Raw genomic sequence first — 15,780 nt, forward strand, 5'->3', positions numbered from 1 at the left:
GTGGTGGTTAGTATGGGTCTTGTTTGTTTGTTTAAGGGCTGGGGGCGGGGGTTCTGTTTAGGGTGACGGACAATTGGACCTACTGTGGATGATTGTACAACATGATCCATATCGTGGATGTCAATAACTTGGACACGGAAAAGCTACTCAATCACCACCAACACGTCCAAGTCCAGGCACCATGATCGGGACAAGTTCAGGGAGAAAAAGACAAGTCTGAACCCCAAGAAAGCAGAAAACTGGGCGAAGGACGGGCAGAGGGGCCCTGCACCAGCCTCCCCAGCCTGCAGCGCACACTCACCACAGCGCCCAACAAGGGGGTCACTGTCTGCTGATCTCCAAATTCTGGAGTCAGCCTTTAGAGAAAGCCCCCGAGGCTCGTGATGGTTACAAAGAGAATGCAAATGCTACCAGCACAGACATTTTCCAAGGACATTCACGGATGACCAAGTCAGAGGCTGGAGCAGGGAGCTGAAAAGTAGGGGTGCACTTAACAGTCTTCTCCCACAGAGGGTGGGGTCAAAAGGCACCATCTACATTTGCTAGAACAGGAAAATCTTGGCCAAAGGAGGACATCAGGACACACTGTCAGTGATTGTCAGGTTTATTGTGCCAACCTGGCCCATAGAAACATGTGGGATTAATCAGGTCGAAGTTTGATTGGAGGGCAAAGGATCAATGGCTCTGCAAAGCCCGCCCCCTCTATCTTGTTCTCTGGTGATTGGAGCATGCTGGAGCGTGCTGCTTTAGCTAGTTCTCTGCTTCAACCGGTGAGCTACATTACCTGTAGGCCAGGCCAATCCATGGATCATGTGCTAGAGCTTGAGGCTCCTTTGAGACCTGGTGCGTACATCACTTGAGCTTGAGGCTGGTGGATCCTGTCACCTTGCATTGCTTGCATCCCATAGCCCCTTAGCTTCGCTGAGCTCCTGAGCGACTGACCATTGCTGACCCACCCTGCTGTTTGCTGCCTGTGGGCAAACTGCTTGCCTTGCCCGAGGGAGGACTCTGCTGTCTGCTTCCTTGATCTTGTGAGTTGAAGGACTTCCAGTATATTAACTGTTCCACGGAAATGAGTTGCACTGAACCCTCTGTACTGCTGTGTGGACTAATTAGCTGTTATATTCCCTCTCGCTGTATAAACCTATCCTCTTATGTAGATAATCATAAGTGTCCTGGTTTTGTATCTCGAAAGAGCCCTGACGAACACACTGTCTACAATGAGGAATCCTGAAACATCAGGAACCCGTCTTCTGGAGAGACCGGAGGCAAGGACATGGAGGACCAGCAGGAGGAAGGGGGCAGGGCTGGGGTGAGAGGGCCCAGGGACAGGCAACTGCTGCTTCTCCCTGTAAGCTTGGAGTGCCACTGGATTTGTCTCACCGCGCGACAATGACGTCACCATGAGATCCCCCTCTTCCTCCTCCTTTTCCACCATGGCCTCCTGTTTCCACTCTTTCATTTAATTAGCACATCCTGAGCATCGGCTCAGCCAGACTCCAGGCCTGTGCAGGGGTCTCAGGTGCCTGCGCCCTACTCCCAGACCTCAAGGAGCCACCACCCCACCGGACGTAGGAGCAGCCTCGATGAATGTTGCAGGGGACTCGACTCCAGAGGCCCCAGGGGACCTCGCAGCCCAGAGGGCTGGTGTCTCCCAGCAGACCCTGGCTTCCAGCTTCTCTCTTGGTTTGGAATTCCCAGCGGCAGGAAGATGGGGAAGGGACAGCCAGGTGGGGGAGAAGAAGGAGCGTGAGAGCAGGCAGCTGCCTGGTGAGCAGTAAGAACATTCCAGAATGGCGAGAATCAAGCATAGGTCACTTCCACAAGTATTAGTGACCGCCTTTTCCTAACAAAGAGCCACAGAGGAACTCCGCCCGTATTTGACATTGTCAGGGAACAAACGGGGCGTTTTCCATGTGGGAATTTTCCAGCTGACTGCCTTGTGCCACGGATTTGAGCAATTCTGGATCCGAATCATCCCCTGATGAATCACCCCCCTCTGTTTCCACAGATAGCACGCCAGCTGACAGTCTGTGTGCCAGGAGGGACTTGGGCATATCCAACAGCCCCCTCGATTCATGCTCAGGGACCCCTGCACAGGAACACTCCTGACAATGCTGGGCTGGAACACCAGAGATCAGAGGTCGGTTGGCTTATGACGTCAGCCCTGCAGGACCCAGCTGGCTCTCAGGAGTTCCACGACTGGGGGAAGAGGTGCTGGCCTTGTTGCCCACCAGCACCCCAGCAGGCCCACACTGATGCCCCCAAACCAGCCTGGGCTGAGCCTCCCCTCTGCAGAGCCCCCCTGCATTGCCAGGGCCAGGGGGCAGAGAGAGCAGGAGGTAGACCATGCGAGGCCCAACTAACCAAGCCGATGGCTCAAGCGCAGGAAGCCAGTCCTAGGGGACCAGCAGGGTGCGCCAAACGCAGAGAGGGAACCCAAAGCCCAGTGGGGCATCGGAGTTGGGTGTTGTCAAATGGAATCTGACTCACAGCAAGCTTAGTTGATGGCGTAGACCGGCTCCGCGCACGGGGTCTCTTAGCGGTGGTCTTTACAGACCGCCAGATTTTTCTCCCGTGGCTCCAAACACCACCACCTAAGCTTGTACCAGGGGGCTCAGATCAAGGGGGGAAGTAAGGTTCCTCGAGAACCCCAACGTGTTTGTGTTTTACGCTGCAAACCGTGGGCTTGGGGCAGGTCTAATGAGGCCCCTCCGTGGAATAAGCAGTGGTCGGACACAGAGGAAGCACATGAGAGGCGTGGCCGTTCCTGGAGGGTGGCCAGTGTGGCCAGACAGCCCCACAGGGTGTCCCTGAGCTGCCCACCCAGCCCCTGAAGGAACCAGAGGAGATTGTCTATGCTTTGTAATTTCTCAAGAAAGATCGCTGCCCTTTGAATACTCTCGGGTATGCTCCCACGGTTCCCAAGGACAAGAAAATATTTAAGGACACGAGGTATCAGCATCCTGAGACAAGACAGAGGCGACTTGCTTACGCGCGTGCGGGTGTGGCTGCTGACTGGGGTCTCCGTGGCCATCTTTGCCCACCGAATCAGAGCTCCATGGCGGGAGGTTTTGAAACACCCATCAGAGAGCGGCCCCCACCCCTCTTCCCTCTGCTTCAAACCTCTCTGAGGGAGGGAGCCCCTGGATAAAAATAAAACCCAAACCCCGGTCTGCAAGGCCTCCAGGGGTCTGCCACCCCCACCCCGCCTGCCCTTCTAGAAACTGTCTGTCCCTCTCATGCCGGCATGAAAGTGAGCCATCCTGGCTCAGGGCCTGGTGTCCACTGTTCCTCAGCTGGACTCCTCCTGGCCCAGTTAGTGCTACCCCTCGGACCCCAGCCCCGTGTACCTGCTTCAGGGACGTCACTGGTACCACTGCCCAGGTCAAGCTCTCTGTCACCCCTGGACTCCTTAATGCCTGCTCACCCCTGGGGGTCTGGGGGCCCCCTAAGAGCGGGGAGCACAGCGGTGTGCTACAGAGAGCTCAGGGGAATTGATGGGAGAAGAAGATGTGGTCATGTCTAGGTGCACACACACACACACACACACACACACACACACTCACTCACACTTACACCAAAAGACCCCACAGCCATTGAGTTACACTCACTGTGACCCTGCAGGACAGTGTAGAAAAGATCCCTGGGATTCCAAAGCTGTAATCCTTGACAGAAGCACACTGCCTCCTCTTTCTCCCACAGAGCGTCCTGTGGGTTTGAACCACCAACCTATTTTTCGGTTCACAACCCAATGCCAGCTCAGCTGCTGGCCAGAGAATGGCACCCAGCCCAAGGCCCTGTGGTAGAGAGACCTGGCTAAGTGCTCACATACCGAGTACAGCCAGAAAGAAGAAAAAATCAGCACCCTATGTGTGGTAGTCATATAATCGTTTGTCAATTGTGAGTGAAGGGGTGGAGTCTAGCCTGTCAATCATTATATAGCCAATGAGGCCTCTGTGTGGGCATAGCCTTCTCCTAAAGATTCTGGAAACTCCTGTATTTCCTCCTTGGAGGCGGGAGACTTTCTCTCTCTCTGCTCACCCCTGAGAGACACTCTTCTGACAATACACATGGTACTACAGTCATAGAGCCTGTGCCCTGGGAACTAGAGAAGCCACGTGGAGACCCCTGCCAGCGCTCAGATGCCTACACACCACTGGGTCCACAAGACTTCCCACACACTGGCCTGTGATCTTCCTGCATTCAGTGTCACTGCATGTGTTCTGTGAGTCAGAAAAGGACTTTATAGATTGGTATCAGACATCTGGGCTAATATCAGACTTATGGACTTGATCTGGACTGGGCTGGGATGTTTTCTCAATATTCAATTGCTCTTGTCTATAAAAATCTTTCCCATACACATATACGTGTCTGAATTTGTTTCTCTAGTCTACCCGGACTGACACACTGGAACACAGGTCTGCTCGGTCACAAGGGTCCCTCCGAGTCATCACCAACTCGATAGCACAAGCTATCGGGGTGGGGGCTGGGTACGCACACAGGGAAATGCTGGACATCTGGTGGGCTTTCCCCCCCACGGGTTGTAGAAGAGCTAGAGGCAAGAGATTGTTGGAGGACCGTGTGTGGGGTGGGGCGCAGTTCCACTCTGAAAAGCCATGCTGGCTGGTCCCCCCCCCTGCCCCCTCCCACTCCACCCCCCAGGAGAGCTCGGTGGCAGTTTTGCAGTCTGGGCCCTTTTGTACTGTGGACTCCCGCGTCATTTCAGGGACCACGATTCGTTTTTAAAATCGTAAATCACAATACAACATAAAAGGGCTATTGCGGGAGAGCAACACTAAGCTCAAGGAGGGACCTTAGAGTGAGCCGTCCCGGCCCCTTGGTTTCTGGGTCCGAGGAGTCCAGTCATGATGTTGAGGAGGTGTGGCTGAGCCGGGGACCCACACCACACCCGAGGCGGCAGAGGGAACCTTCTGGTCCTCTGGGCCTTGCCAAACACCACGTGGCCCGGGAAGGAGACCTCATTTGTGCTCATACAGAATACGCCAAGTTGCCTGTTTCCCTCCACCCTGCCTCCCCCATGCATCAGGCACCCCCACCTTGACACCTCCTGTGTCGACACCCCCACACACACACTCTGCTGCCCAGCCCTAACGCTGCATGCATTGAGCACCCCACTCCATCCCCTCCCCATGCCTCAGGAAGCCCACCCTGCCACCTGGCAGACCACACTCACATGGACAGCACCTTCACATCCAGGATCTCGTTCCTCAGCTCCAGGCATCGCGAGGAATTATACTCAAAGGGCCCCTTGTAAAATTCAAAGTACCTGGAAGCCAACAGGGACAGCGGTTATGCAGAAAAGCAGAGATCAGGCTTTGCTAGAGGGACTGGAGGCTCGTGGGGAGGGGCCCCCACATCCCTATCCCCAGCAGATGCCCTAGTGTGTGGGGGGGGCTCTGAAGGACCAAACGGAGGCTAACCATCCCCAAGGGCAGCGGTTCTCTACCTGTGGGTCATGACCCCTTTGGGGTCAAATGACCCTTTCACAGGGGTCGCCTAATACATCCGACACATCACGATTCATAATGGTAGCAAAATTATAGTTATGAAGTAGCTACGAAAATCATTTTATGGTTAGGGGTCACCACAACGTGAGGAACTGTGTGAAAGGGCGGCAGCATGAGGAAGGTTGAGCACCGCTGCCCTAGGGTGACGTGAATGACAGTCCTCTGAGCAAACGTGAAACCCCGACACCGGCCGTGCCGAGTATGGGCTGCACACTGCCCTCTCAGCTCCGTGACAGGGGCCACACCAGGAGTCTGGGGCAGTGTGACTTCCAGCCGCTGAGGAAAGTGTCTCAGGCTGCAGGCCACAAGGATTCCTACCAAACATTTCATTCCATCTGCACACGTGGTCCTCATGCTCACATGGATGTAGGTGCCCTGGCCTTTCTTTCGCCCCATTCGACAGCCAGGAAAACTGAGACTAACCAGACCCGGCTCCTGTCACCACGTCGGCGCGGGGCAGGCTTTTGGCTCGGCCCATGTCCAAGTGCAGAGGTACCCCGGCCCCTCCCAGCACCAGCGGGTTGCAGGCATATGACCGACACTGCAGGGCGTAGTGCCCGTCTCTAGCCACGATTAGGAGTCCTGGCTGTGTGGTGGATTAAGTGATGGGCCGCTAATCACCGGGTCCATGGTTCAAACCCAGAAGCCGCTCCACCGGCAAACGATGAGGCTGTCAGCTCCTGTATCGATCTACAATCTCAGAAGCCCTGAGGAGTAGTGCTACTCTGTCCTATCGAGTCAGCTGGGAGTTGGAATCCACTGAGTAGTGATGGCAGTGAGTGGGTGTGGGAGCTACGTAGTCTCTTGTCAACTTGAGTGAAGGGGTGGAGTCTAGCCTGTCAATCAGGTCACAGCCAATGATGCCTCTGTGTGGGCATGGCCTTCTCATGAGGATTCTGGGACGTCCTCTTTTCCCACTGGAGGTGGACCAGTCTCTACCTCTGCCTTGGTCTTCCTGCTGACAAGCCACATGGAGCCACGCTGATGGCAGCCAAAGTCCTGGAGATGCTTCCACCACCACTGGGTCCACTAGACTTTCCACACTGGCCTGTGATCTCCCTGCATTTGGCATCATTGCATGTGTTGCATGCATCGGAAGGGGAATTTATAGACTAATATCGGACATATGGGCTAATATCGGACTTACAGATGATCTGGACTGGGCTGGGATGTTTTCTGAATATACAATGACTCTTTGATATAAAGCTCTCTCTTACATACATTATGAATGACCTTGGATTTGTTTCTCTAGTCAACCAGCACTAACACCGTGGGGTCTCCTGGTCTGTCAAGTCTGACAGAGGAGGCTGAGCAGGGGTGGCAGGCTGGAGTAGGATGCTGAGGAGAAGTCCAGGGGAAGCCCCAGCACAGTGCCTGGCCCTCCGGACAAGACCAAGAAACGTCCCTTCCTCTCTCTCCCCCTTGTCTCGCCACCACGAAAGGGTGGGGAGGCGCCACGTGGGAGGCTGACGTGTCGACTGCCCCATCTGGGAAATGGCCTTTCTTTCTCCAGCCTCTGCTGGGCTCTTGTCATCCTGGGGTTGTGCTTGTTGCACAATGGTTACGCACTTGGGCTCCCAACCAAGAGGTGGGTGGTTCTAACCCAGCCAGAACGACCTCCGAAGAAAGGCCTGGTGACCCGCCCCTAAAAAGTCCCAGCCTTGCAAGCCCCGCGGTGCAGACTTCTACCCTGTGCACCAGGAGTCGAGTCAGCTCCACAGGGACTGGTTTGGGTTCGGGTTTTCCAGTTTGGGGCTCCACCTGGGTCTCTAAAGATGGCTGAATTGAGAATTAAGAATATGAGAAACGGGGCCGCGAGGAAGAGCCAACCGGAGACGGGGCTTCTGGCAGGACGTCGAGACTGTGCATTCTGGGGGAGCCACGGCCATCGCGCTTGGCTCTGGAGACAGGCCACGATGCAGAGAGCAGAAAGGATGCTTCTGTGGGTTTGGGGTGAAGATGCTCACGTGATAATGGCGGCTGGAAGATGCACCACCTCCGATAAAGAATGCGCATCCAGAGAGAGACGGCTGGGGAAGGGAGGCGCTGACGCAGGTGGTTCAGTGTGTGTTTCTCCGGGTGGTGAAACGGTGAGAAATGTAAACCACACTTCCTGTGTTTATGGGAATAGGCGTATGACTCTTGTGACTGAAAATTACTAATAAATGTCCTTTTCTTTGAAGGCCTGACCTCCTGCTAAATATCCCGAGCTGGCCCTTCCCCTGGCAGATGTGTGACGGAAGTAATTTCTACGGCCATCTGAAGCTCGATCAGCTGCCAAGGTGAGCTAGTCAACAGTCTCTCCTTTCCGTTCTGGGAAGACGCGCTCACCCAGCGCTCACCCAGCTCGAAGGGGAGGCACGCTGGCAGCGCACGTGGGCATCTCAGGTGTCAACAGTCCCCGCCAGTCATGCCAGGAGCCCAGCTCCTCTCAGATGCCAATGGGTACCTCCAGCCAAGTCAGGCGTGGGCACCAGACTGCCCGGGGCCGCCTCTCTGTCTCTGCAAGCTTGGGGGCCGGCTCTGGCTGCCTGGTCAGGAGGGGCTAGGGCCCACAGAGGAAGAAGACAGACGGTGAGGGCTCTCCGCCTCCTGCCACATCCAAGCTCTCAGCTGGCCAGGCTCAGGTTGCAAAGAGCCTAACTCGGTTGTCCCTCCCGGCTTCCCCCCACAGAGGGATCCTCTTTGGCCTGGCCCCACGCCATAGCCTCACCAAGACCAAGCCATCTCCCCCAGATCCCCGGCAGCCACTGGCTCCTTCAAGATGAGCTTCAGGCATCTAGCCTCCTCTCTTACCTGCTCCCGTCGCCCAGCTGCTAGGTGCTGCTGTTGGGGTTCAAGAGAACAGGAGCCCAGGGGGGTGGCTGTGTTACACAAGAACGTGCTTCGTAGACCCCCCCCACCCGAGTGCAGGGAGCTGCCCTGGCTGAGCAAACTAAGCCCCAGGTTCTGCCAAGCCTGGTACAGACAGACTCAGATAGGCCCCAGAGCTGGCGCTCACTCCACCTGGGCACCATCAAGGCATCTCTGTGCAAATCAGGCAAAAGCATCTTTTCCTCCAGGCGAATTCAGCCACCTCCCAGGGACACGGCTTGTCAAGTAAACGCAAGCTGGAGTTCAGCCCAAGCTGGCCCCTGGGCTAGGTGTCTGTTCTGGGCCCACCTGCACCCTGTGTAGAGCAGCCCGATGCTTCCACTTAGTCTCACTGAATCCTCACAATACCCCATGAGGCAGGGGCTCAGCCGTCTGCTGCAGCTACAGAAATACCGCTGGGGGTGACTTTGGCGGGCAGACCTGCAGTGGGTCACAGTGCCCAAACCAAACTCACTGCCATCAGGTCAATGCCCACTCACGGCCACTCCAAAGGGCAGGGTAGAACTGCCTCAGTGGGGCTTCCGAGGCTGTGGCTCTTGAAGGAAGTAGAAAGCCCCATCTTTTTTCCTCAGCCCAGCGGAGGGGTTTGAACTGCTAACTTTGAGGCTAGCAGCCCAATGAGTAAACCACGGTGCCACCAGGGCTCCTGGCAGGGTGCCGGCTCTGGGAGAAGGCTGTCTCTCTGTCGGCTCTCAAGGAAGGCCCTTGTCTCCTTTCAGCATCTATGAATCCGTGGTCCCTGGAGAGCCCCATGCGTCTTGGCATCAATCTCCTGGGCCTGGGCAGAAGGCGCACAGCAGCTGGGAACTCAACTCAGGGTTCCCACACGGAAAGGAAGATAATTCTGCCGCTGAGACCCCCAATGTCCCCGCAGGCCAGGACAGCCAGGGGAGAGGGACCCCAAGCTTTGAAGAGCCCGGGAATCCCATTCCCCCACCCGCTGCCTCCCAAGAGCAACCATGAGCTCAGTGCTATTTCCAGAGTGCGAGCAGCTGCCAGCTCAGGATCTCACACTAACCAGCAGAACAAACCCACAGAAACCGGAGTCTAAAAATTGCAGCCTGACGACACAGAGGGACGGAAGTGTCTTCCCAAATGGGCACAGGGAGAGGCCAGCAGGGTCTGCTGGTAACAATGGAGGAGCCCGGCTGCCAGGTGAGACCTAGCTGTGAGACCCCTGCCCTGCTTTGTGGCCTGGGACCTCGACTCTCCTCCCTGGGCCACGGTCCCTGACTGGTCGGTGGGACTCACTGGAGGTGTGTGGGGACATGAGAACGGAAAGCTAAAGAGTCCGAAGTTCTGGGCACAGCCCTAGCTGGCTCTGTGGTTCACTGGAGGTCAACCTGAGAAAACCTCACCCAGCCTTAGAGTGTCAGCCCGGGGTGGGAGGGGGTGGTGTCAGGAGCAACACCTGGTGCAGAGATTCACTCCTCCTTCCCCCAACCAGAGCCTGAGTCCAGCACATTCTTTGCAAAAACACATATGTAGTGCATGGCCTTCTTTTCGGGGCCAGCCCAGGGAGCCTGCAAGCTCCCCTTTATACAGCAGCCTGGACCCCTCAGGACAGCCTTCTGCACTCAGCCCTGAAACTGCACCTGGTGGCTTTCGGCCACCATCCCTATGCCACCCCCACGCCCAGAGCTGCCCCCTAGCTGCACCTCCCGCTCCCTAACCAAAAAAACAAACCCACTGCCAGCGAGTCGATGCCAACTCAATGTGAGCAACCCTACAGAGCAGGGTAGAAGTGCCCCTGCGAGTTTCCAAGACAAACTGTGTCCAGAAGTAGGAAGCCCATCAGTCTCCCACGAAGCTGCTGGTGGTCGCCAACTATCTGTCTTGCAGTTAGCAGCCCAAGGCGTAACCACTAGGTCACCAGGGCTCCTACTACATCACTGCCCAGATCTGCCCACTCCTCCTTCCTCAGTAGGCCTTGTCTGTCTCCATCCCAGGCGCGCGTGCGCGCACACACACACACACACACACACACACCACCGGCACAGCTCTGTCACACAGCTCACCTAGGTGAGCTTCTGCCTGGAGTACCCTTCCTGGCTGGGTGTCGGCCATCAGAGCCTCGCCCAGGTGTCAGCTCCCTCTGGCAGCCTCTGGCCCTCCCTCCCTGGGCCCAGGCCCTGGGCACCCTCCAGCCCAGCCCATGTGACCCTGCCTCACACCAGCGACGCCCCATGGCCTGTGGGAGGGGGGGGGTGTTTTTTCTCTTTCACTCGTTAAAGATTTACTGATCATCTACCGTGCGCCACGTTCAGACACTAGTGAGGGCACTCCCGGCAAAGTGAGGGGAGGCAGATAAGGCCTGTGGGCACCAAGGTGGCAGGAGGTGATATGCCCTGTGAGAGACGAAGCAGGACAGGGCCAGGGGGTGCTGGGGGAGCGTGGGGTGGAGAAGAAGGAAGGCCGTGCTGAAAAGGGGGGCTCCCCAGTGGCATGGTGGTCACACCTTGGGCTGTGATCGGCAAGGTCAGAAGTTCAAAACCACCAGCTGCTCCGCAGGAGGAAGACAGGGTGTTCTACTCCAGGAAAGAGAGTCTCAGGAACTCACAGGGGCCAGTTCTACCGGGTCCTACAGGGTCACTGTGAGCTGGCATCGTCTCGAAGGCAGTGAGTTTGGTTTGGTCCCTGAAAAGGAAATGTTTGAGCAGCACCAGTTACTTATGGTTGCCGTAACAACACATATCAACAGGGGGTGACCTTGAAGAACAGACATTTGTTTTCTCACAGCTCTTGAGACTCACTCCCCACCATCAAGTAGATTCTGACTCAGAGCAACCGCTATCGGGCAGAGCAGAACTGCTCTTGGGGGTTCCTGAGACGGACGGTCTTCCTGAGAGCCGAGTGCTTCATCTTTCTATAAAGGAGCAGCTGGGGGGTTTGAACCGCTGGCCTTGTGCTCAGTAATCCTACTTCGCACCCCACTACGCTACTTCTCGAGGCTAGCAGTCTGAATTCAAGGCATCGGCTTGAGAGAAATGCCCTCCTTTGTCAGCTTCCGAAACCACACTCACTGCCACTGAGTGGCTTCTGCCTCACAGCGACCCCATGGACAGAGAAGCACTGGCCCTGGCTGGGGGAGGGGGTTCTGCAGTGGTACATCTTTACAGAGGCAGAAAGCATCCTCTTTCTTCACAGAGCGGCTGGTAGGTTCGAACTGCTGACCTTATGGTAGCAGCCCAATGCGCGAGCCTAACTGCTGGCAACCTTTGGCATTCCTGGACTTATAGAATAATCTGCCTCCATCTTCAGACAGGGTCTTGCCCCGTATGCATCTGTGTCTGGTCGACATTTTTCACAAGACCCTCCTTGGCCGTCTCGATCACCCACGAGCACATGAGTACTGTCTCCTCTCTCTTCAGCCCAAACGGTGGCTGGCATGGTGTTGTCGTAGGGACCCCATGTCCAACAGAAGGACACTTTGCCTGGCCTGCGCCACCCTCACAAGTGAGCCCATGGCTGCAGCCACTGTGTCCATCCATCTGGTCAAAGGCCGTCTTGGTTGTCACTGCCCCTCTACTTGACCAAGCCTGATGTCCTTCCTTCTCCAGGAACTGGTCTCCCTGGCAACATGTCCAAAGTATGTGAGAGGAAGGCCCATGATTCTTGCCTCAAAGGAGCACCCTGGCTGTCCTCCTTGAAGGAGGTCCCCGTGCTGGGGACAGTACAGAGGGTCTCCTAGTCCTGAGTCCTGCCCTATCAGTTCACCCTGACTGCCTCGGTCGGAAGGCCCTGGACCAATCTTGTAAGCCCTTCTCTCAAAGGATGCATGTGTCCCCATCATGGCCCCCTTCCTGCTTCTGTCTTCCCACCAGTAATGGTGATGGACTGATCGGCCACCAGTCCTGCTTTGGTGGAAGTTCCCCTCCCGCCATGCTCTGTTTATCCAGCTTCCCAACTGCGGATCCTCGGACGCCAGTCTGACCTCATGCTAACGGCCTCCCTCGTCCGGATGACGTTTCTGGGTCTTTGAGTGGTCGCTGTCTCTTTTAAGTCTTGATAAATGTTCTCCTTAACTGTGTTTGAGATGGGGTCTCTTCTGTCCCCTAAAACAGGGCAATGCCCTGTTGGCACTGGGGGCTAGGCCTTGGTCTCGAACCACAAGGTTGGTGGTATAAACCTATCAGTCGCGGCAAAAGAAAAAGATGAGGCTTTCTGCTCCCGTAAAGAATTTCAGCCTCAGCAACGCACCGGGGCAATTATACTTGGTCCCCCAGGGGCCTCAAAACACAGGCAGCTCTCCTCGATCCTCTGGGGCGCTATGAGACAGAATCGACTTGTGGCTGTGCTTGGATGACCACTGGGAATGAACTTGACCACAGGAGGTGGTGTTTCGGTTTTTTGTTCACAAAGAGCTCTCTTTGAAATGTAGAATCGCTGAGCACAGGTGCAGGGCATTTTCATAAGAAAAGCGAGGAGGCAGTTGTGCTTCTGTTAAGAATTACAATGGCTCTGAAACCCACAGGGGCAGTTCATCTCTAGCCCAAGGGTCCCAATGTGGAAAGAAGGAGGGAGCTGTGAGAGAGAGCAGAAGAGGAGAAGGGGGGAAGTGGAGATGGGAGACCCTAAGACACCCCCCTCCCCCCAGAGGCCAGACCAGCAGCAATGAGAAAGGGAGTGTCCACCTCCATTCCATCCGACCAGTGAGGCCTTTTCATTCCAACTGCACAGCCGGGAGAGCAGAAGACACCAGGGAGACCGGGATGACCTCCCTGCCGCCCAGGAGAAGCCCTCTGTGCCATGCCTCCAGGAGTGTGGGGACCTGGAGGCACACCCTCTTGGCGTGTGTGCCAGCACTGCCCCCCCGCCACCTGGAAGTTACCCACCCTCTGTGGCTCAGTCTCCTCACCTGTAAGATGGGCGTCATGACAGCCTCGCCTCAAATGTCTGACATGAGGCTGACAAGAGACACACATGCCCGACGCCCAGCAGTACCGTGCCTGGCTCCCCCTCGGCCCCCCGTAACGCCTGTGGGCACGACCGGTCAAGATCGCAGCCCGGTCTCACCCATGTGAGGAAACACCTGTGACTTCGACATGCAGTTTCCGAACCCTGGTCATCTGTCCTCCACGATGCCTTGCCCAATTGCACACCGTCTCGAAACAACTAGGGAACAATTCACGGCAGCATTCAAGTTCCTTCCAGCACAAGGGTGAAGCCCATCGTGCACAGAGCCTGCGAGGCACTCATGACCTGGCCCTCAGCCCAGCGCCCGGGCTCTGCCCAAGGCACTCCGCACTGGCTGGGCGCACACTTCTGGGGAGAGCACTCGCCCCTCTTGTCCACTTGGGGCTTGCTCTTTCCCCATGCCTGATGCTGCCCTCCCACTTGGGAAGTCCTCTGCACCCTGACCCAGAGGTCCCGCCAGACAGGCAGCTTGGGGAGGCAGGTAGCCTGGGCTAGCTCGGCTCCAGACCTCAGCAAAGTGTTCTCAGTGGCAAGACCAGGAGGGGCAGGGTGGGTGCTGGGTCCTGGAAGAAGCAGCCAAGGAGACTGGCCAGCCAGCTCACCTCTGTCAAGACATGGCCAAAGGCTTTGGAGATGCACTCACAGGGGTCCAGCTAGGTCCTCCAGGATGGGGGGTTTCTGGGAGGCGGGGGGCAGCCTGAGCTAACACGGAAGGATTTGCACACACGGCAGAGTTCCTGTGGGTGAAGCAGCCCTGGGGGCAGGCATGTCGTAGAGAAGGCAGAAAGCAGAGGCAGCTAGGTGCGCCCGGGCTACCAGGGAATGCTGCAGGAGGGGTGAGGTGGGAGGGAGATGGAGGCTGGTGGAAGGACAGAGACTGGGATGTTTCATGTTGCAGGAGCTGAGGACGGTCCCTTTACGTGGTGGCCATGGGCCAGGGTGAAGCTCAGCTCTGGCCATTGGGACAGACTCCTACCTCAGTTTCCCCCAACCCTGAGGAGTGGGGAGATCTTTCCCTGGGGTGTCCTGAGGCAGTGGACACAACGCTGCCCGCCAGGCAGGGTCAAGGCCATGAAGAGCACTGCCGCCTGCTGGCAGATGAGGAGCACCAGCCCCGAGCTGACCACAGCATGCACCTGCCTCCCCTCCCCCGCCACATTTCCCAGAATCCCTTTGCCCCATGGTTGGGGTGGGGGTGGGGAAGCGGGGCAGGCAAGATATCTGGGAGAGTTTCCTACGCAGTTATCACACAAGTACAAGAGTAAGACAGAAAAGTATTGCTATAAACACAGAGAGACCTTTATGTTGAAAAATGTCAAAATGTGCAGCTGTTATGCCTCGACATATCCACCAGCTAGGTCTATACACTTCCGAAGGTGGTACTTCCCTCTCTGAAACCTTTCCCCAGGGAATTCTGTGCTGTTTGGTGCAAAGGGTTAATGCATGCAGCTTCTGACTGACACGTGGGGTGTTGGCGTCCACCCAGGGGTGCCTTGGGAAAGGAGGTGTGGTGACCTCCTCCCCGCAAATCAGCCATCGTGAGTTCTACAGAGCAGTCTCCGGGACACCCCGGGGCCGCAGGGAGTCCAGACCCACTCAACGGCAGCTGGCTGGACTCTTCCTAACAGTCTTCCCTCTTTCCCTGCCCGCATCACAGCACGTGCACCTCAGGATTCCTGGGAATTTAAAGACAAAGCGCACTGATCTCCCCTGGGGGCTCAAAAACAGAAACGAAATCTATGAACCACGTGAGAAAGCGCTTCAGAGACCTGTCTACTGGCCCCAGAAACTCAGTTCCATCGAAGCACTTGCTGATTGAAAATTCTCTGTCCCTCACTGAATCGGTTCCTCTTGTTGGTGTGAGGTGCCACCGAGGCCGTGCCAACCACGGCAGCTCTAAGCACAACAGAGCAAAACACTGCCCAGCCTGTGCCATCCCCACAACTAACTGACCCTCTGCCTGAGCCCATTATGAGTCCCGGTGTCCATCCATCTCACCAAGGGCCTTCCTCTTGTTCGCTGCCCCTCTGCTTTCCCAAGCAGTCCTTCTCCAGGGACCGGTCTCTCCTGACAAGTCCAAAGTGTGTGGCACACAAAGCTTCGTCAGCCTTGTCTCTCAGGAGCATCCCTTCCTCACAGGACGCTTACTGGGTGACAGATAACGTTGCTGGCCTCCACTGAGAGGCCTACAGCCATCACTCAACACCTGCTTCATCAGTCACTCAGCCTCCGGTCACCCTGACCTTCCCCCAGTTGTGCTCCAGTTCTGCCCCAGCCGATACGGGCACGGCCTGGCCTACATTTCTTTGGAGTTGTCCAGGCTGCCCGTCTTTGTTCCTGCTCCGTGTGGTTCCTGGTTGAGTGTGCAATTCACGAGTCCCCTGGTGGTTCAGAGGTTTAAATGTTCATCTGCTAACCAAAAGGACAGCTTTGTGAGCCCACCACTCACTCCACAGGC

At 56.4% G+C, this 15,780-nt stretch overlaps 1 protein-coding gene across 1 annotated transcript in view; it reads right to left on the minus strand.

Moving 5' to 3' along the window:
• The window catches only part of ST8SIA5 (ST8 alpha-N-acetyl-neuraminide alpha-2,8-sialyltransferase 5), a 69,992-nt gene that overhangs the window by 16,953 nt on the left and 37,259 nt on the right, over positions 1-15,780 (minus strand). Inside the window, exon 3 of the mRNA XM_004703098.2 lies at positions 5,198-5,290. Coding sequence (XP_004703155.1) covers positions 5,198-5,290 — 93 coding nt within the window. The remainder of the gene's footprint in view (positions 1-5,197; positions 5,291-15,780) is intronic.

This window comes from Echinops telfairi, unplaced genomic scaffold, assembly GCF_000313985.2.
Source record: "Echinops telfairi isolate 266 unplaced genomic scaffold, ASM31398v2 ScPeMD7_7400;HRSCAF=8409, whole genome shotgun sequence".
NCBI lineage: Eukaryota > Metazoa > Chordata > Mammalia > Afrosoricida > Tenrecidae > Echinops > Echinops telfairi.